The sequence below is a fragment of the Ursus maritimus genome, unplaced genomic scaffold, assembly GCF_017311325.1.
Source record: "Ursus maritimus isolate PB19 unplaced genomic scaffold, ASM1731132v1 scaffold_22, whole genome shotgun sequence".
NCBI lineage: Eukaryota > Metazoa > Chordata > Mammalia > Carnivora > Ursidae > Ursus > Ursus maritimus.
The window spans coordinates 13907656-13930630 of record NW_024424675.1 but is presented as its reverse complement, the minus strand read 5'-3'; the positions used below and the strand labels follow the sequence as shown (position 1 = coordinate 13930630).

Below are 22975 nucleotides of genomic sequence, written 5' to 3'. Positions count from 1 at the left end.
CAGATAAGTAACTAAATCTTTAAAAAAAAATACTGTAGGGAGATGTGTACTCCCATGCTTTACTGGTGGGGTGTACTGGTATCACCATTCTGGAATGCCATTAGGCAGTACTCACTCAATTTAAGGGTATATATGCCTGTAACCCAGCAGCCCCAGTCTAGGGTATTAATATGCCCTACAGACAGGGAAATTTTTATTTATTTTTTATTTTTGTAGTTTCAAGTTTTTATTTAAATTCCGGTTAGTTAACACAGCGTGTAATATTAGTTTCAGGAGAATTAGTGATTCATCACTTACATATAACACCCAGTGCTCATCACAAGTGCCCTCCTTAATACCCATCACCCATCTAGCCCATCCCCACCCCCCCACCTCCCCTCCAAGTGAAGGAAATTTTTAATTCAGAGCTGCATCTGAGGTCTAACATTAGAGAATGAAAGATTACAAAGAAAACGTACTAAAAAAAAAAAAATCACAATCCTAGAGAGGGACTTACCCTCTCTCAGAATTTGGCAGAAGTAGAGGATTTTTGCTATAAAAATAAATAAGGTATAGGAGAATCGTATCAGGAAATTCAAATTTCGTCCCATCCTATAAAAATTTTAGTCTCTGCTGGTTATCAATAGCTCAGTCACGGGCACACACAGCTCACATCTCAGCAAGCGTCAGCGCAGGGTCTAGCTTGCAGAACAAGTAAATGCTGAATGCTGACAAAGGCATTGCTGGGGCGAATAAATTAGAAAACAATGGGCTCTGAACACTTGGAAGGTGTTTACAGGGAGGTTTTTCCTGCCATGCCTAAGATGGGGTGGATATTTCATACAGGTAAAGCAAACAGTTTCTTCCAAGTTACGTTTTCTTGAAATTCAGCTTGGTTTTCTCCGCACATCCCTGGCTTGCAAAATGCTATTAAGGCTGCTCTACCCTCAGCCACTACCATCCATCTGAAACACAGCTCGGCTGCCTGGAAAGGCCCTGGTATCTCAGGAGCTGGGGGGAGGTGTTCCAGCTCTGCTCTTTGACGGCTGGGGCACCTTCAGCAAGTCTCCTGTGTGCTCTGAGCCCCAGATAACCGGTCTGTATTACAAGGATAACAATACCTAACTTTGCATAGTGAGACCCACATAAGGTCATGTCTTTTCAAATAAATGAGTACTATTATCCCCAGCCCTGCACCCCAGAATTCGTATCCTACAGACAAAACTGAACTGTGGACCTATTATCTGCAAATCTGGGGGGAGCACGCATACCCCATAGGCACATTGGTTTGTAGACAATGGAACTTTCCAACAGGGCGTGAAATAACTGTGGGCCTTTCACATTTGCAGGTAGCTTTTCTTGAAGGTTAAAAAAAAAAAAAGGATTATTCCTGCTGCCTCCTCCCACCTTTACTACCACCTCAATTATCACCTCCATCACCACCACCTGAAGTTTACCGAGAACTCTTATTTTGAAGTTCTTTCTTGTTTGACTTGATCCACATAATAACCTTATAAGGCAGGAAGATGTACGTTAGAGCTGAGGGTATGTTAACCCAGCACAGGGAAGGGATGTCTTCTTAAGAGCTAATCCCAAACCCGAATCCTTGTCTAAAAACACTCCTCCAAGGAGAGAAGCAAAATGCTGAGTGGCACCCTGATGTCTTTCCTTGCAGAGCCAAACTCACCAGTGGGGTAGGAGACCGTTCTGAGCTCAGGTTTTGGGAATGAAGTTATCAAAAGTCAGAATTTGGGCAACTTTACAATTATTTTTATTTGTCTGCATTTTTTCCCCCTGGGTTCTAGGCTAAGTTCTCTCTGGTTGTTGCTAATTTATAGTCTTGCCAATACCTTGGGTTTATTTTTACTCATTAACTTGAAAATTTGAAGCATAGCTGATGGGCTAAAAAAAAATGTTTCCTGTTGTAAGCTCATTGTGCCTAAAGCTGAACCACTGGCAAGGCCAAGAAGATCATAGGATTTGGTGGAAAACCAAAGCGTTCAAGACTGCAGGTGCCACCAGCTAACTGGGCTAATTGGGCTCTGATTCTGCAAGGTGAGAATATAACAGAATAGCTATGGGTAGTAATGAGTGTTCAGAAATTCCACTTTTACATAAAAGAATGGAACTTCCTAGCCTTTTGAGGGCAATGAACTTATCAATAGCAAACAAACTAGCAATCAACATAAATTTCTAATAACAGAGATGTTTTCAAATCATAGTATGTCCATACTAATATCGCCACTAAAAATGATGTAGCAGACAATAAAACAGTATGTTTCATGGTTCCCAAACTGTATGCCAAGAGCCCCCAGAAGACTGTCATGAACTCACATACTGTGACAGGATATTTTAAACTTTTGAAGGAAATAGCAATATCTAACCTGTCAGAAGCCTTGTCAGTCACCAGCTCCAGGTAATCCGTTTCTACACTGGATTCCCCTCTATGCCTTTTGATGACATCACTGAATGCAAAGCTGTGTATTTGGCAGTTGCCATCATGAAAAAGCAAGTTCTGGGTGAAAATCAATGTGGAACAGGATATGAGGCTGCCGTATCCAACCTGGTTCCAAAGTTGAAGAAGTCATGTGTGCCCAACAGATGTGCACATTTCATTAGTGTTTTGAGAATTACATCAATTTATTTTTATTTTTAAAAGTATGTGAGAGAGGGTGCACACGCCAGCAGGGGGTGGGGAAGGGGCAGAGGGAGAAGCCCACTCCCCACTGAGCCTGACGCAGGGGCTCGCTCGATTCCAGGACCCTGAGATCATGACCTGAGCTGAAGGCAGATGCTTAACCAACTGAGTCACTCAGGCGCCCCAAGAATTACATGAATTTTAAAAACCTTGATTTAAACGTGTTATTTTTACTTATTAAGTTGTTTGAAGTACTTTACCTAGGGGGCGCGGTGACAAAACTGATGACCCCTGAGGGGTGCTGTGAACAAAGTTTGCGAACTGCTGCAGTAGGTGAAAAAGTGAAATAAAATCTGCAAAAGCATTGTAATCAGTCTTGCTCTTCCTAGAGTGGGTGCGTGTGTGTTAAAATGGAACAAAATACATCAAAATTAAACAGTGAGCAGTGGAGATATACTAGGTCTTCCTTCTCCATAGTTTTCTCTATTTATTAACGTTAACAGTTATTACTCTCATACGCTGAAAAAAAAATTAAAGGTTATTAAAAATGACTCTCCAAAGGAGCACATTTGCTCCTAGGAATAAAAATATCTGTTAAATATACCAGAGAAGTTCATTTTGGGAGACGGTTTTACTGCACTCTGCTAAACAGCTTCCTGCTCCACGCAATTGGGTTCCGGCTTTAGGGCACTGAGATTTTGAAGAAACCTGTTCCCGCCTGCATCTCTCCCTGGAGCTGTTAGAAAATGCCCATTTCCCACCCCTGCAGCCTTTAAGAAGTGAACTTGACTTGGAGTTTTCAGTTGATCCGGCTTCTTGGCCTGAGGGCGGGCAGGTCTAACAAAGATGGCAGAACTGACTGGACGGCGAGGCGGGCTTCCCAATGTCAGATGCTGCTGGGACACCCATTTCTCTGGCTCCTGCTTCATGGGGAAAAGAATGGCCTGCAGCACTAGAAACATGCCTTGAGGAAATTCACACTTGAAAGCACCCTTGAGTAAGTGAGAGATGAGGTATTTTGCTGACCAACACCTGTTTCAGCTCAAGTCATGATCTCATGGGTCATGAAAGCACCCTTGAGTAAGTGAGAGATGAGGTATTTTGCTGACCAACACCTGTTTCAGCTCAAGTCATGATCTCATGGGTCATGGGATAAATCCCCACCTTGGGCTCTGCACTCAGCATCTGAGGATTCTCTCCCTCTCTTTCTCACTCTGCCCCTCCCCCCCCCAAATAAATAAATATATCTTGGGGGGAAAAAAAACTGACCAACACCCGAGAACTCGCCTTTTCTATACCTTAGAGAGTTATCTGTAAAACTGAGACATACATAGGTCTTTTATTAACTGCAAGGGGAAAAAAAAACCTGAAAACATCATTGTCCTCAGAAAAAAGGGCAATTTTCATTATACTGTGTACTTGTGATAATTGGGTTTCACTTTATGGACTGCTAAGATTTTATTTATTTATTTTTTTTAAAGATTTTATTTATTTATTTGACAGAGATAGAGACAGCCAGCAAGAGAGGGAACACAAGCAGGGGGAGTGGGAGAGGAAGAAGCAGGCTCCCAGTGGAGGAGCCTGATGTGGGGCTCGATCCCAGAACGCCGGGATCACGCCCTGAGCCGAAGGCAGACGCTTAACCGCTGTGCCACCCAGGCGCCCCTGGACTGCTAAGATTTTAAATCTATTAGACTGTTAAATCCTCACACTAGACTTACGAGGTACTGCTATTATATCCACTTGTAACAGATGAGGAAACAGAAGTTCACAGAGTTGGGGAAATTGCACAGGATCAAATAGGCAGAATTGGTAGAACCAAGCTTTTGGAATTATTTTGGATAGCCTGGTTCCAGAGGGCTCTTAAGGAAGACACTGTCACCTCCTCTTTGTAAATTTCTTTACCTAGGGCTATCCTTCCATTAGGCATGAATATGACTGTAGGCTTTCAAACTCCAAGCTCAGACCTTTCCTAAATTTTCTAGGAAGTATAGCCATTTTGTTTTCAAAGCTTTCATAAAAGCTTTCATGTTCTATTGTGTTATATATTAAGTATTCTATATCCTTTGGTGACACTATATTGTCTTTACTGATGTGACTCCCCCCTAGATTATGTAGTCTGTAGAAAGGGGGACCAAATATTGTTTTTCTCTAGAGCCTCAGTGCTTGGAATAAAGTCGGTACACAATAAATATGTGATTAAGAAACGAAAGCTGATGTTTGATAGCAGTTACCATCAGTTTCATGCCTTTATGCCCTCAGCCCGCCTCAAAGGTCACCTGCAGACATTTCCCATCCATGCTGAATGTTTCCTGAGTCTTTCTACCTAAAAGCGTTCTCTGGCTGCTGAGGAATGCCTGACCAAATGTGGGAAAGGCTGGAATTTGCCAGGGAATTTACTCCCAGGAGGAACCCACAATCACTGAAGGATTAAAGTTGTCAGATAGTTGCTTCAGCTTCCTCGCTGGGGCGACTCTAAGGTGTGTTCTACAAAGTCTCTCAGGCCATTCCCAGAGGACTGAGTCCCCAGTGCCCACAGCAGTTACCTGTTCCTTAACCCCCCTCCCCCGCCTTTTTTTTTTTTACTTTTCTTCCTTAGTGGTCTGAGTACTCCATTCCCTCAGAGCCACAAGGGAATGAATTCTGCCAACAACCTACATGAGCTTTAAAGAAGACACTTCCCCAGTTGGGCCCCTGGATGAGACAGCAGCCCAGCTGACACCTTGATCTCAGTCCTGTGAGATCCTGAGCAGAGGCTCCAGCTAAGCTGTGCTCAGCTCCTGACGTACGGAAACTGGGAGGGTATTGATAAATGTGTGTTATTTTAAGCTGTTGAGTCAATGGTCATTTGTTATACAGCAACACAAAACTAATGCAGATGTTGGTGCCTGGAAGTGGGGAGCTGCTGTAACAAATTCGTAAAAACATGTGTATTAGTTTGTTTGGGCTGCCATGACAAGATGAGGTGGCTTAAACAACAGAAATTTATTTCTCATGGTTCTGGAGGCTGGAAATTGGAAATCAAGGTGTCAGCAGGGTTATTTCTTCTGAAGCCTCTGTCTTCCCCTTACAGATGGCCTCCTTCTGTGTCCTTACCTGGTTTTCCCTCTGTGTCTACATGCCCCTGGGGTCTCTTCCTCTCTTTAGAAGAACACCAGTCCTACTAGATTAGGGAACACCCGTATGACCTCATTTACCCATAAAGGCCCCATCTCCAAATGCAGTCACAGCGGTGGTTAGGGTTTCGATATACGGATTTTGGAAGGACACAATTCCAGTCCATAACAACACAGGGGGTTTGTAACTAGAAAATGAGTAGAGGTTGGAGGAACTTTGAGGAACATGATAGGGAAAGTGTCGATTGCCATTTCTTAGTAGAAATCTGGACTTTGAGGATGCTGACTATGAGGGCTCAGAGGCAAGTGAAACATGTTACTGGAAACTGGAGAAGGGGGGATCCTTGCGCTGCAGTGGCAGAAAGTTTGGCAAAATCATCTTCTGGAGTTATGTGGAAAAGCAGAAGCTGTAAGTGATAAATTTGGTGACAGATCAAAGGACATTTCCAAGGAAAGTGTGAAAGGTGCTGCCTGATATCTTCTTTCTGCTTACAGTAAAATGCAAGAGGAAAGAACTTTTTTAATTTAAAAAAAAAAAAAAGGTGGGGCGCCTGGGTGGCACAGCGGTTAAGCGTCTGCCTTCAGCTCAGGGCGTGATCCCGGCGTTATGGGATCGAGCCCCACATCAGGCTCCTCTGCTATGAGCCCGCTTCTTCCTCTCTCACTCCCCCTGCTTGTGGTCCCTCTCTCGCTGGCTGTCTCTATCTCTGTCAAATAAATAAAATCTTAAAAAAAAAAAAAAAAAAAGGAACCAGACTCTCAGGACTTAAAAAGTTGTGAGCCTCTCTAGATGGCAAAGATGTAAAAATGCAGTTGGACTCTTGGAAAAGCAAGCTCCAGAGAAAAGGCTGAGATGTGACTGTACAACTCTGTCAGAAATGCAGAAAAACCACAGGTCAGAATATGCAATCACAGAGAGGGCTTTTTAGAGAAATTAAGGGTATGACCCACAGATCTTCTCAATCAAACCAGAGAACCTCTAGGGAGCTTAAGGGCACTGTCCCTCAGCAATATCAGCAGGAGGCCAAAGTACAGGAGGGTTTATCTTAAAAATATCTATAGACATAATTTTTGTCAAATGCAGTGAACCACAGTGAAATCCATATAAGGTCTACAAAGTTCTTGAGAAACTGTTTCTATAGAAATACTGCTAGCTTGGACAAAGGGGAAAGACATGACAGAAAAGAAAGGGAGGCTCTCAGACTCCCCAAGTTCTCCAGGCAGGGGAAGGCATAAAACTGTTGTGCTGAAACACAGGTTTTCATGATGAATAAGGGCAGAACCAGTGAGTGGAGTACAAGCCACAGAGGACTATTCCAAAGCCTTAAACCCTAATCAAGGAACTCCCAACATTTGCCAAAGCTGGATTTCAGAACAGCTTTGGACCAGTGGTTCCTTCTTACCTTTCATTTCCCTTGTTTTAAACTGGAATGTCTACAGCTATTACCCTATACCACCACCACAAGTTGAGAGGCAGGGTGGAGGGAGGATGGGATCTGTTTAGTTTCACAAATCCACACCTGGAGAGGACTCCAGCCCCAGCAGCTGTACTTAATAGATTACACCCAAGTGCCTTACCCACACCTCATCCCATGCTAACTTTAAGATAACACTTAATGGGAAGAGACTTTGAGAAAGGGCCAAGGTGAATGCATTATGCATGTGGGAGGGATACTGGGGACCAAAGTGGATGAGTCCCAGGGTGACCCCCCCCCCCAGCAGTGATTCCAGCCCCTCTGTGTTCATGCTTTTGTGTAATTCCTTCTCCATGAGTGTGGGCAGGACCTGCAGCTTCCTTCGAACAAAATAACATGGCACGGGTGATGGGATGTCACTTTCACAGCTGTGCTATATTATACGGCAAAGACGATGGGAGGTCACTTCCATGGTGATGGTACATGATATGGCAACAGTGATGGGATATAGCCTCGTGATTTATGATATATACATAAGACTGCAAGCTCATTAGCTCTGCTCTCCTGTTGGTCTTGAAGAAGCAAGCTGCCATGAGTTCTATAAACACAAGGAGATGACTTTGCCAACACCTCAATGAACTTGGAGGTAGATTCTTCCCTTGTTAAGCCTCCATATGGCAACCAAGCCCTGCTGACCTCCTGATGGCAGCCTTGTAAGAGCTTGATCAGAGAACCCAGGTCAGTCATGCCCTAGACTCCAGACACAGAAAGAGATAATAAATGTCTATTCTTTTAAACCATTACATTTGTGGTAATTTGTTATGCAGCAATAGCAAGCTAATACAAAGATTCTTCACAGGTGATGATGGATTGTGTCATCACAGAAAATGCTTAGACTAGAGCCATCTTGGGCAGAGGGCTGTCTTTGTTGAAATCTTAACCTTATAGCTAACAGTAGTAGAACTAATCAGTTGGATAGTGGCGTGCTACTTAGAAAAAATCAAAGCGTTGATAACTGCTTCATCACTGGTTTAAACAGAGTCAGCAATGTAATTGCTCTGTTTAAAATGACTTAACAGAATGATAACAACTATAGGATTTGACAGTGTCCCCAAAGAAGGCTGCAGCTGCCATTTTAGTGCCCCAATTTCTATAAGATGCTAAATGAGAGATAAAATTAAATCTTTCAAGTTCCAAGCATGTGTGGGAGTCACAGAGAGCCACATGCTTTTTTCTTTTGATTTAGAAGGACTATTTTCAGTTAGGTCACCTCTGCCAGGAGAGAAGAGCTGGGGCAAATAAGGCATTCCTGAGAATATCATCTCCCTTTATATAGAATTTTCCAGTTATCAAAGCACAACCACCCTCATTTGATGAGTTCAGCTGTCAGGAGTGGAGAGTAGGTCACTCAGTGGGAAACCAACACAAGTTTGGAGAGAGGCTTGTGGTCAGAGGGTTCATGGTTTGACCTCAGACATGATCAGCCCACGGAGCAGCAAGGCTGCCCTGGAGAGAGAGTGAACGGCACGTGTCTGGATGCGTACTCATTTGCTCCTTGGTGCACACTTGCATGGACATTTCCTGTTTAAACATCCTGCCTAATTCACGTGAGAAGACCCGTGGATTACATGCAAAGTAAAAGACGCTGCAAAGGGCACTGAGCGCTCCGCAACTGGAAAGTAAAATCTCGTGGCAGTAATGAGAAATCACAAGGAGAAGGCATTTAAAGGACAGGCTTTCAGATTCTCGAGGGAGTGCTAGTTTGTGGGCTACAGCTGTGCTTTGTAAATGCTTGAATCAGAAGCACCCCTTTTACTCAGAGACAATATCTGACATCTAGCACTAAACTGCCCTGTGACCTTGGGAAAAATCACTTTACCTCCATGGGTCTCAGCGGCATCACCTGTTAGATGAAAAGGCAGGACTAGGGAAGAAGGAAGTTTTGACTTAGTGTCATTTATGCATGCAACACCTGTTCATGCCCGGACACACTGTGGTCATTAGGAGGCAGGGTGGTGTGGTGGTTACAGCGTGGGTTTTGAGTCAGACAGGTTTGGGGTTTGAAGCTGGGCCTCTTTCAGTTGCTAGCTGGGAGACCTCCAGCAAGTTCTTCAGCCTTGATGAGCCTTGCTTTCCTCCCCTACGAGAGTCAATAACACCCATTTGAAAAGTTGAGATGAAGGCTATGGGAGACAGTGTTATCAGCCAGTCATCCAATAATGCTGTGTAACAAACCACTCCACACTTAGCATCACACAGTGTGCCTGGGGCTGGAGCAGCTGCTTCAAGGTATAGAGATGCAAGTGGGCCAGGGTGATTCTGCTCCTTGCGCTGCTAACTCTTCCAGATTCCCCCAGCTACCCCAAGGCATGTTCTGCTTACCACAATGGCAAAAGCACAAAGGCAAAGCTCAGCTGTACTTTTGAGCCTTGTTCACATTCCCCGATAGGCCAAAGCAAGTCACATGGGCAAACGCAAACTCAAGGCATGGGGAAGTCCTTAGTCCTCCACGAGGCTGTGGCGAGAGGAATGAAGAACCGAGTTTAATAACTCAGCCCACCACAGATAGTCTATGTGAAGCTCTTCTGCAACACAGGCCGTGCTTGATCAGAGCCATGACTGATCACTGACATCTCTGATTATGGTGTTTTATTTTTGGTTTTGGTTTTGTTTTGCCAATCAACCTTTCACGTGCCACTTGAAGCAAACTAGAAAATTTCTCTGGCTCACTACTCTACTCACCTGTCTGATACTACAATATAAGGTTCTCTCCCTGGAATGATGGTCTTTTTCCTATGGTCCTCTTATCAAAAGCAAATACTTTGGAGGTGAGGGGTATACAAAGTAATCATTAACCTGTTAGGAAAGAAGGGCAGAGAAGGAGGAAAGAGAGGGTATGGGAGTATGGGGCAACCAAATGCACATCTCTGACATTAGATTTGCATTCAACTTAGAAATTGGGTGGATTTCAACAAATGATCAACTGTGGTCCTCTCCAAGGAAGAGGTAATTCTCCCCCAACTCTCGGGGAGTCTAAAACTTTGGCCTAAATTCTAGAGTATTGGTTTTAGGAATGAACTAGCATCTTCACATTAACACCCCCCATTCTGGCTTCTGAGATGAAGGAGAAAGAAATGCTCACCTCTCACACTGCATGTGTGCGGGACTCTCTAACACTTCAGAAGGGACTTGAAGGGTTTGGAGCCCCCCATCCCTCAGGTCTCCTTGATGCCTCCCCCAGGCCTTCTTGTCTTCCCATGATCTCTAGCCCTGTCAAATCGGCCCCTGAATCCAGACTCTACCCAATTGCTTTCATCTAGGCAAGACAATGTCCCACCCATCCCAGCCTACAGTCTTGGCCCTCTCTTTCTCTTTCCCCCTAAACCTTTTCAACTCAGGACTCCCAAACCAGGAAGCTTCACCCATCAACCACCCATAAATCTGCCTGTTAACAAGGATGGGGCTTGGCACCCACGTGGAGTAGAGCATGAGTTTCTTCATCTATACAACTGGTTTCTTCATCTGCACAACTGGATTCAAACTATTCAATGGTTATTATGAGACCACCACAAAATATTAAAGACTTTGTACTCTGTACAAACATCTCCAGTGTTTGGTACCAGGTCAGGCCTGTTTCCTAGGATATATCTGCAAAATCCACAGACTACCAGAGTTCTGATGCCTGCCTTGCCTCACACCAGCATCTGCTCTGCCACTAGCCCTGGGATCAAAAAGTCATAATGAAGTGGACCCAGAACCCCCACCAGCATCCTGTCACTGTGTGGGAGCTGCTCAACCTTCACTCTGGAGTCAGAGGAGACCACAGTCACTGTAGGGATGCTGGCAAAGGCAGAAGTCATTCAGAAATAGACCAAACCATCTATTACTTTCCAATACAACCCATTACTGACAATTACTTGATACATGGTACATTCTACTTATGTCTACCTTGGTCTTGAGGGTGACTGCAGATACTCAACTCTTGAGAGGGAATGACTGTGACCATTCTTTCATGAGGCCTTAGTGGTTCAATCCTAACTGGAAGCCTAGAATCCCTCTCCCAAGTTCCAGAATCGTGGACTAGGAAAGTCCAGTTAGTTGGGGCTTGTTTCCGTGAGTCACAGGTGTGGGATCCTCTCACATGTGGTTACAGAACTGCCTGGGTGTTGAGATGAACAACCCAGAGGCCTGGAAGAGGTCGACGCTAATATCCTTCCTCCTCGAAAGGGAAGAAGGGGTGAGTAACCGCACTGATCACTTTTCTATGATGGATGCCTCTCCCCTGAACGTATCAGCCTTTGCTGCTCTTGGGGTAACAGCGAGGCCATCTAAGTTTAGGCTGCTCTACCTTCGAAAGGAAACATTAAGGTAGTTTAAGTAAAACACTGCAGTAAAAGAAGAAAGATGGTACTTACAAGTGGTCGATGACGATTTTTACTTTAACTTTCGGAGGGATGTGTGTGCATGCATGTGCACATGGTTGGGGGGCAAGCATGGGACACATCAAATACTACCTTCATCGATACAAGGGAAAACTGCTTTCAGAAGCTTCCAGATATGACTGGATCCTAGAAATGAAGGTATCCAATACATCTGGCTTTGGTCTTGGCTTTGTTTACTCCTTTGGAACAAAGACTACATCGTGCCCAAATACCCTGACTTTAGGCAAGTGAGAGAATTTAAGGCCACTGTGATTTTGTTTCCCCACAGTCTCTGTGGCTGTAGGATGGTTGAGAAGGCAAACCAAAAATGGAAGGAGGAATTCCAGGATGTAATAGGCACCGAAAGAATTGTTGTCCTCGCTGGTTTTGCAAGCGTGGAAATAGTGATAACTTCAGCAAAGGATTAACAACCCATTCTCCTAGTGAATACCTTGGTTTCAGTCAACAAACAGTGATGTGAGATTTTGCAGGTGGTGGTTTTGAGGAAAGGCTTTAAAATACAGGTAATCTGCCAAAGAGATTTCATTTCATGATTACATTTTCCTTTTCAAAAAAATTAACAGTCTTTAGAACAAACACACTATTTCTTTCATAAGAAGATTTATCAAAATCATACAGTCAGAAGGACTCTTGAATCTCAATTCTTCCTACCCATTTAACTAAAAATGTTCCTAAAAGATGCCAGATGGCATATCAAATCAATATAGTTGGCACACTTTAAATTGGATCTTTTATTTTTTTTTTAAGATTTTATTTATCCATTTGACAGAGAGAGAGTGCACGCACAAGCAGGGGAAGCGGCAGGCAGAGGGAGAGGGAGGAAGCAGGCTCCCCGCTGAGCAGAGAGCCCGACGTGGGGCTGGATCCCAGGCCTCTGGGATCATGACCCGAGCTGAAGGTAGATGCTTAGCCAGCTGAGCCACCCAGGTGCCTGACTTTTAAATGAATCTGATTTTTAAATGAATCAATTCATTTCATAATAGAACAATTTCTTGATCTGACACTGGAGTCCCTCATGCACAGGGGTTTAACCAATGGCAAACTCCTCATTGTGGCTTCCAAAAGCCCCAACACCATCCAGACCCTCTTAACTACCTGACCACATCTCCTACGCCTCTGCCCGAACCACTGTGCTCCAGCCCCACAGGGATCTGTTTGTCCTTTAAAGTCTCCATGTTTGTTCTCACCACAAGGCCTTTGCACTGGTTTTTCCTTCCATCTGTGAATTTCTATCCCCCTGGGCTTCTCCTGGTTCTCTTGTCCCCTTCCCAGAGGGACTCTACTCAAGGACTCCAAATAACTTCCCCACACCCTGAGTTCCTTTATATGATTATGTTTGATATTCTTCATCACATTTACTGCTACCGAAGCTGTGCTGTTTACTTATTTAAATGATCATAATCTGCTTCCTATGAGAACTCAAGCTCCCCGGAACAGGCACCTGTCGCTTCTTATTCACAGAGGCAATCCTTTACCCAGAACAATGCCCTGTACAGAGCGAGCATTCAATAAATGAATGAGCGAAATTAATGTAAAATGTTCTGCATCCTGTGGGTTTTAAAGACACAGATCTCAGAATGGGCTCTGAGTTAATAAACAAGGGTTGGAAACCCTGGGTACGTTCTTACCAATGACATTATTGATATTTTTATAGGAGGCTAAGTGTTGGTGTAACAATACCTTTCATGACCTTATGATATTTTATGTCTTTTTTTCTCTTTTGAGATTCTATTTAAATTCAAGTTAGTTAACATATAGTGTAGCACTAGTTTCAGGGGTAAAATTTAGTGATTCATCCCTTGCATATAACACCGAGTGCTCAACACAAATGCCCTCCTTAATGCCCATCACCCATTTACCCACCCCCCACCTACCTCCCCTCCAGCAACCCTCAGTTTGTTTCCTGTAGTTGAGACTCTCTTATGGTTTGCCTCCTTGTTTTTATCTTACTTTATTTACTGTTTTTGTTTATGTGTATTTACTCTTTTTTTTAAGTGTTTATGGTTGAAACAGCCAAGAAAACTTGATTTTCTTGAAATGCTTAGGAGATTTTGATGAACATCTAAATCTATAATTTGATTGATAGGATTAATTCAATAGGAAGGGATATTTTTCTAAAAAACTGCTTACCAGAACTGTAATTTTATCACATTATTAAACTAAAGTACAAACAGCAGAATGTATTCTCCAAACACCAAAGCACCTAGACAATTCGGATCTGGCCATATAAATTTCTCCTCATTTTATGGATAGGGAGACATCTGTTCAAAGAAGTCGGTAGGCCCCTTATCTAAAGACACCCAGAACTGGCAGATCTTAGACCTCCATTCCAGTGTCTGACTCCCTGGACCCTCCCTCCTCTTTCCAATCCTAAGTGCCCAGCTAGGTGGGCATCCGGGCTTTGGATTTCTGGCTGTAAGGAAGGTGCTTCTATGTTCGGTAGTATATTTTAGTAGGAACAGACCTAAAAGGAAGAAGACATACTGCCATACAGCCTTAAGAAGAAGATTATGGGGGACTCCATCAGCTTTAACAGGGCACTCGGTGGAAAACATCAGGATGAAAATAAAAGCGTAGGAGCCGTTTGGTGCAGCTGATGATGTCAGAGGCTTTCAGGTTATAAGACATAAAACAGGCATGGGGGCCCCAGATGTCATGAAGGGGCAGCCTTCAGCTCTCACAGCTGCTGCGAGTGTCATTCCGCTAAGAGCATGACAACCATCTGATGCCCAGGTCGAACCCCGTGGTGACAACTCTCAGAGGCGGAGGCGGCACTAAAAGAAATGACCCTCCAGACTTAATTCTGACCAGCGAGGAAGAGCCCCTCAGTGAGGTGGAAATGAGAAGGATCCTTGGGAGACACTGTTCCCTTGGGTCAAAAGGAAATAAATGCCAGAAAATGTCAGAGAGTTGCCTTGTGTTTCAAGGAAATTGATGGCAAAACTTTTCAAGGAAATGGTGAATCCCATGGAAACAGAACTAAACAAAGAATGACGTGGCTCTGAAGACATAAATCCTGAATGCGAAATTGTGAATCATAAGAAGAGAGAGGGGGTGGAGAATTAGAGAGTAATTAGGACGGAAGCATTCTGTGATGAGCTTTCTACATAAGCTCTGCTGGGGGAGAATAAGAAATGGCGGCATAAGCCCTCAAGGACAGGGTGGCCAGACCTGAGCATTTCCCGCTCTTGATTTTCCCTGTTTCTGAGAGTAGGGTGGTTTTTGACGTGATGACCAAGGGTGGGGGGGGGGAGAGGAAGGAGAACCTCGCTTTAGACGATGATAGAACACCAAAGATGACAAAGACGCAGCAAACCCAGGCAGAGCTGGTTTTGCTCTGGTATTCTCTGTGCATCTTCAACTTAAAAAGATAAAAAGACTGTCAGAAAGAGTTTGAAAGATAAATTAGAGAAGGGGATGGTGGGCAAGGATGTAGGGATTTTCAATGATGTCGAAACTCTTGATTTAGGCAAATTATATTCTGTGACGCTGAAAGGGATGGATATTACATTCAATAATCTCTGAGACAGTTGGAGGGACTAGAAGATTATCAGCCAGCTAGAGAAGACAAAAATCTCTATTTTCAAAAAAAATCCCCCAAAACCCCACCCCAAAACCATCGGTAGAGTGTGAGGAACAAGGTGTAGAAGCCACGTATAATAAAATTTGCTGTCAGCCCAAACACAGTGGTTCTCGACTTTTTGGTCTCAAGAACCTCTTATAATTATTGAGGACAGACTCTGAAATACTTCAGTTTATGTTTTATCTATCAACACTTACTGTATTTGACATTAAAACTGAGAAACATTTAAAACATAAGAATACAAAGCACACGCTCCATTAGGTATCAGGCCAATGACATCAAGACACGTCATGTAGCTTCTACGAAACCCCACTGTGCACTTGGGTGAGAGTGAGAGCAGAAAATACAAATAACCCCTTGGTATTGTGAAAATAGGTTTGATCACGCAGACTCCCTCAAAGAGAGGAGCTCAGACCATGCTTTGAGAACTGCTACAAGAAAACTTCTCACCTTGTGCCCAAGGAGACATGAACATGGATGTTCATGACAATATTACTTCTAAATAGCAAATACTTGCCAATATCCCTTAGCAGAGAAACTGATAAATTGTAAAACAAAACAAAAACAACCCTTTAATTTCTAAACTCATTTTCTACACATCAATATGATTTATCTCAAAACAACGTTCAGCAAAAAAGCAAGTTGGAGAATATTATATATAGGATGACATCATTTAATAAAGTTCCAATATGCCAAATAATACTGTTATTTCTACAGCTCTATTTGAAACTGAAAAACAAATATGAAGCAAATATTAAGATATGCTGTCTATTCACTTTAGGAAGAAGCTACAAAGGCTTTTTAATATTATCCTCTATTTTTAGCATCTTTCAAATGATTTCTAGGCTGCTACAAAGAAGTTCTAACTTCAGTCCACCTAAAACAGTGGTTCTTAAAATGTGTCCCCCACTCCCCAGCAGCATCTGAGGGCTTTTAAACACGTCAATCACCAGGCCCACCCCAGATCTATTGACACTGAATCTCTAGGCTGGGTCTGGGGAATCTGGGTTCTAACAAACGCTTCAGGAGATTCTGATGAAAGCCCAAGTTTGGGAACCAAGGGGCAAGAACAATGTGACCATTCAACCTGCCATCTATAGAAATGCATCTAATTTAGAAGTAAGTTTGGTAATATTGGTTACGATGTTCTGTGGACAAAGTGATGTTGGACAGAAAAAGGTTTTTCTAGAAGGTACTTGCCTAATGCTTTGAAGAGATCTTCCCCAAAACCTCCCCCAACCACCATCTCTGGGGGTTCAGATTTTCTCAGTTTGACTACGTGCCCTTGGCTTGAGTATATGCACTTTAACTTCTGACACAAATCTGAGCTAACCTGTGGCTTCTGGTTACACTTCTGAGCATCTGGAAATCGTGGCCAGCATAAACTTGTATTGATTATACCTTATGCAGATACATCCCTTTATAATTACCTAAATCAAAGATCTCCAAGTGCGGTTTCCAGACCAGCAGCATCAGCATCACCTGAAAACTTATTAGAAATGCAAAATCCTGACCCCATCTCAGGCCTGCTGAATCAGAAACTCTGGGGATGGGCCCAAGCCCTCCCGGTGACTGTGACACACTACAGTTGGAGAAACACTGACCTCAATAAATGCACGTAGAAGAAGGGTGTCCTGGCAAGGGGGGCAAGCAATTTAAAGAAGGTTCTGAACTGGAACAGCTGAAAACTCTAATCAGAGAAGAGGTCATTGCAATGGTGAATTTCCATTCAGAACCAGCCTGCCTGAGCTTACTGACGGATACCCAGGAACCGGCGCTTTGTCACAACGCAAGGCGCTATGCACTTCTTCCATTGACTGCTTTCACATCGCAATGTCTTATTTTTCTTTGTCCTCTTTAAGGGACAGCTTGAACAAATTAGAATTGCTTCTACTTAAGTAACTTTGCCAAAATGGCTTTAAATCTGCATAACTCCTTTCACTCCTTTCTGTCAATTCCTCCATAGCTTCTTTCAAGGATTGTTCGGACTTCTGAAATAGATTCTGCGTGATTAATAATATGTTAAAAATAGGAAAGATTTCTCCAGAGAAGGCTTTTCCAAAAAGTGGGATCATCCAAACCACATGGCATATGTTGGCCCCTTGAGCCTTTTATTTTCCTTATTCTAGAGCGGCTGGTGGAGTCAGCAGGACTCTCTCGGACCACCAATACGGTCCAACAGCGACAACTGCACTCAGAGGATCTGGGGGAGAGGATCCATCTAAAGGAGCTGGCGAGGATACCAGGTATGGATTTAGTGGGCGTCTTTCAGTTAAAAGTGTTTGATTACTCTTCCTGGGGGAAAATTCAGCCTAGCTGACTACTGTTTCGTCACTCCCCATCTGTATTTATTTTCTTTCTCATAGTAAAAACTGAGCCTGAGGTCCCATTTGCAAAATTCAGGCCTGGGTCTTCGCTGGAGTTGTATTTTCCAGTCCTCTTGCAGTTTGCATGTAATTGTCTACAACAAATATTTTCATTTCCTACAGATTGAAGGCTCACTCATGGGGCTTCAGGGCAAGAATGCCCATAGAGTGAGTAAGAGAATCCTGGGGACTCAGGAGCTCAGCAGTTAGGAAACCTTGCTCCGACTCTCGGTGGGGCTGACAAATTCTGTCAGAGAGGATAATGGGCCAGCCCATCTGAGAGATGGAAGAAATGAACTAGAAATCCTGTGAAGTCCTACATCCATGAAGCATGGTGGATTATCACTGAGATAGGAGCACCTTCCTTCATTGCCAGCCCGGACCTGCTAGGACTCAGACGAATGAAAAACCATGGCGAATAAATGATACTCTCTCCTTTCTCAATAAGAAACACACTTTCTAATAAGACAGCACATGTCCTGGGCCTTCAGCTCTGAAGTTACACTAAGACTCTGCCCCTTTCTGGAATATTCCTCATCAAATGATAACCACACTCAGTAATTGTGTTTCACCTGGGCATTTTTCCCTTACCGTGAGGATCGATGGCAGAGAACTGTTCTGGGCATGATGCACATTCCACTGTCTGAGTTTTATAAAAACTTGGGATATGAGAAAAAATAAAATAAAAAGCAAATTCTTTCTAATCCCAACTTCTTATTAGATATGGCCCACCCTGTTATTTAGTCATTAGTGAAGCATTAGCCTTCTCTTAGGGAGAAAATCCTAATCGATAAAAAGATACTACCTAATATCAACCAGTAGAGTTGGTTAATTGGTCAGTTTCTATTAAATATCTATTAAACCTCCTTCTTTAAATGGGAGGTTCCTTTTTGTCCCTAAAGACGTATCTTCTCAGATATCCATCTTTTGAGTATTTTACATTTTAGCTGGCCTGAAAAGTTTCAAAATCTTATCAGAAAATCAAATTCACAAAATGCACAATTAGAAGACTCTGTATTTATCTTTGAGTTGCACAGACCTACCTGTTTCAATACCAGAATAGAAAACAAAACAAAACCAGAAGAGAATGACCAAGACCATGCAGGAATGATGGAATCACAATTCTAATTTACTCAGCTCCGGTGATATAAGAATTTCTGGTAACTTAGCAGCTAGGCTGCTTCTTTGCAGCCTCTAAAATGCAACCACTTCTGTTTTGCCTAAACACTTAAATACAATGTATTCAATATTCATGTTTACCCAGAAGAAGGTATTCAAAGCTCTGATGTCTGCTAATATGATGAGCAAGAGACATAGAATAGGACCATAAACTCAATGATGTTTAACTCCCATAGGGAGCTTTCAGGCAATTGCTTGGTGGTCTACAGAATTCTTATCCTTCTGAGACACATAAGGAAACAGCAATGACTGGATTTTCTCTGTAGTCACTTGACATATCTGAAATGTACTGAGACTAATTTCTGCTTTGATGAAATTATTTTCATGAACATCCCTTGCCAAAAATCTACTAGCCCTTTCTTTAAGGTAAATTATATCCTAGTCTAGGGGTAAATTATATCCTAGTCTAGGACTCAAGTGACTCATTTTATTTGAAATAGCTAGACCATGGAGACAAATATGAATATATATGTATTTAAACATGATTATGTATAAAATATGCATATATGTGTAGATATATATGCATATGTGTGTGTGAATATAAATACATATGAATCATTATTGTTAAAATCTCTTAGTACTAAGTTTTATATACAAGTTTAAACATTCTGAGGGCAAATGCAAAACACCTAAAGGTTGCCTATTTAATCAGAGGTTACTGCCAACACTTACCAGAGGGGGTAAATAATATTCTTCAGTATGAAGACTAGCAAATAGCATTTTAAAGTAGAAATAGGACTTCTCTATTTTGTGATTGCATTTTATGTGTTTGATTTTAAAAAAAATCTCACATCTGAGAGCTGAGGTTCCTTTTTCACGTGCCGCAATTTACGATAAGTGATGAACATTATAATCATTGAAGAATATGTGTGGATCATCAGCAGATATTTAAAAACAAGTGCATGATTTAGGCATTTTTCTAGCTTGCCTGTAAAGATGGTGCACTGCATCAAATGAGAACACGCCTCTTGAGCCAACTTAAAGACAGAATCCCCGCCATACCTTCATGGGCGCCAGCTGGATGGGTGTGATGCAGGAAGGGTCTACCATGGGCTTCGGCCTGTTGGCCGTGTCTGCTAACAGGCTGTACCATTGCTGGGGGAGGCCCGTAAACTTTTGTTCTTGTGGATCAAACCCAGTGTGCACCCTGTGCTCGAAGTTGGAGGGGCCAGATATTTCAATCTTTTTCTTTTTCTTTCCAAACATGATGCAAACCTGGGAAATGCAAACAGAAAAGAGATCGCTGTTTAGATCTCGCCAGCAGAAGACGATAGGAAAATTACTCATCCGCAGTTCTGGCTTCTCCATTATTCCTCTATGTCTCAGCTGCAAAAGATGAAAGTTGGATTTTTCAGGGTGTGGAGCTTAGTTATTTCATTCCTAATCTGTTTTCTCCTTGCCCTTGCCGTGTGGAATATAGTTCCCTGCCCCACTGATTTGGGATTTGGCCACGTGGAGGGTTTTGAAGGCACTGTGTGTTCCCGCTTTCTTCCATGTTCTTCTGCTACCTGGCAAGAAGATGTGTCTTGTGGAAGATACTCCCTCAGCCTGGATCCTGGAAGGAGACATGCGTGAAGCAGACCCAAATCCAACCTCCCGTCTGGATCCACGTGCAGCTGAGCCACGGGCGACTCATGAGTGAGAAAGCAATGTTTATAATTAAGCCACTAAGATTCTGACCTTGTTATGTGGTATTAGCAAAGCAAAACCTGACAAGCACACAGCGAGGAGCATCTCAAAGTTTGGTGTGCACTTAAAATCTAAACCTTTGGACAAGTGGGGGTATATATGAAAAAATGGGGTTACTAATCACATTCACCGTATACAATTCTTCTGAGGCTTAAACAAGCAAGCATTTGTAAAACACTCTGAAAAGCACAAAGTAAGTGCTGCAAATATTAAATAGATCTCTGAACAAACATACAAGAAACTGGAGTGGCATTACCTGCAGAGAAGGAGAGAAGGGAGCCTGGGGGACAAGGCAGGGAGGAAGACCACTTCCCACTGTATATTATATTTAGAACATTGCATGATGTATTTTGCCTGTTTGAAACCATGTAGCTGACCTAATTGAAACATATCCTGTGACCAGGATACTTCCAGGATACCTGCGAAATAGTCACTGTGTGCTTTATGGTGTTGAAAATACATAAGACGTCCTGGGTTTGAAGGCCAGGCTGATTCACCTATTCACTATGATCTTGGGTGTAATTGCTTTTCCGTCTCTCAGTTTATTGTGAATAGGACAATCATGATCATTTGGGGAATTCCGAAAACACTGCTGCAGGCACTTTATATAAAAGATGATGGTCTGGCTTCAGTGCTGCTTTGCTGGGGAAGCCTTATCTCAGCCCTTAGGTGGGTTATACACTCGTACAGCTCCAGGTACATATTCTTTACAGCTTGTCTCCACTTGCTGTCAATTAATTAGGTGTAATGGTGTGTCTGGGCATCTGTTTTCCCAATTAGAATAGAAGATCTACCAGAGAAGGGATACTATTGGCTTGTTCACTACAGGGTGCCAGTGCCTAGCATATAGGAGGGCTCAAGAAATATTTGCTGATGGACTAAAATCACAAGCATAGTACATTTATTCAATGACTAGCGCCTGGGGTAAGAGCTCCACAGATGTTGACATCTTCCCTTGCTCTCCCCCTCCTCCTGACCCTCTCTCTCCCTTGCCTTCGTCTTCCATTTAAATGCGTTTCCTCTTTTAACCAGTAATCCCTGCTTGCCAAACAGGGTCTTCCTGCTGCCTTCAAGTTTTCTCATGGTCCTATTATATTCTCTATTGATGTCTACTAGTCTGTTGGGCTGTCATAACAAAATAGCCGGGACTGCGTGGTTTATAAACAACAGATGCTTCTTTCTCACAGTCCTGGAGTGTGGAAGTCCAAGGTCAAGGCTCTGGCAGATGTGGTGTCTGGTGAGAATCTACTTCCTGGATGGCTATCTTTTTGCTGGAACCTTCCATGTTGGAAGGGAAAAGGGAGCTGTCTCTGGCCCCCTCAAATAATGGCACTAATTCCATTCATGACATTCCGCCCTCGTGAGCTAGTCATCTCCCAAAGGCCCCACTTCCTAATGCTATCACCTTGAGGATTAGGAGTTCAACATAGGGGTTTTGGAGGGACACATTCAGCCCACAGCACTGGATGGATGTGTATTCTCTTGACAGTGATCAGATTCTTCACAGCTTTAACTTCCCAGACTATCAAAACCCATTTTCTTATCCATCTTGGTTGTTACTTCAAACTAATTTGGAAAACACATAAGGTGATTAAGACAAATCAACGAAAGGGGCACCTGGGTGGCACAGCGGTTAAGCGTCTGCCTTCGGCTCAGGGCGTGATCCCAGCGTTGTGGGATCGAGCCCCATATTAGGCTCCTCTGCTATGAGCCTGCTTCTTCCTCTCCCACTCCCCCTGCTTGTGTTCCCTCTCTTGCTGGCTGTCTCTATCTCTGTCAAATAAATAAATAAAATCTTAAAAAAAAAAAAAAGAAAAATCAACGAAAGATAATAAAGGGTCAAAACACCTTGATGTGTTTTCTATTTTGGAGAGCATAACATAATTTTTTAAAACTAGTTAAGTACCTTACAAAGTGGATTAATAAATATAAGTCGGCTGATTTTAAACATTTGAGAACACCCAAGCCAAACTGTAAAGAACTAAAGGAATCCAGCTCTGGTAGACAGCCCCAGGAATGGCCCCCGATGTTTCATGCCTCCCAGTGTCCATGCCCCTGGATGGGTCTCTCCCACATGACTCTGGGCCTGGATATGTAATTTGCTGTGGCCAATGGGACAAAAGAAACCATGACACAAGCATGGAATGATCTTGTACATTGGGGTTTGCCTGCTTGCTGCTCTTGGAACAAGGCTACGCCATCCTGCTGGAGGAAGACACGCTTTGGTCCAGCCACCCATCAGCCCAACCAACAATCAGCCCTGGTAGCAAAGCCACGCAGCTGACCAGCAGCTATCCACTAGGTGAGCCCAGTCAAAACTAGCAGAGGAACCGTGCAGCTGAGCTAGACCCAAAGTCCTGACCTACAGAATCAGGACACACTAAGTGGCTGTTGCTTTAAGCCATTACATAGTGGAGTAAATTTTGGCACAGAAAATGCTAATAGCAAAGACTCGCTTATGATCCCATACCTTGTAACTTCAGATGCCCGTCATTTTTCTCTTTCTACTTTAGCTGCTTCAAAGTCTCAAGTAATAATGTCCAATCTGGGTAACTACATTTGCTGTTA

The 22975-nt window shown here is 43.1% G+C and overlaps 1 protein-coding gene across 1 annotated transcript in view; it reads right to left on the bottom strand.

Moving 5' to 3' along the window:
* The window catches only part of PAK5 (p21 (RAC1) activated kinase 5), a 101084-nt gene extending 80873 nt beyond the window's left edge, over positions 1–20211 (bottom strand). The window contains exon 1 of the mRNA XM_008703345.1: positions 19721–20211. Within this exon, the coding sequence (XP_008701567.1) occupies positions 19721–20026 (306 nt within the window). The 5' untranslated portion in view covers positions 20027–20211. The remainder of the gene's footprint in view (positions 1–19720) is intronic.
* Between the last annotated feature and the right edge of the window lie 2764 nt (positions 20212–22975).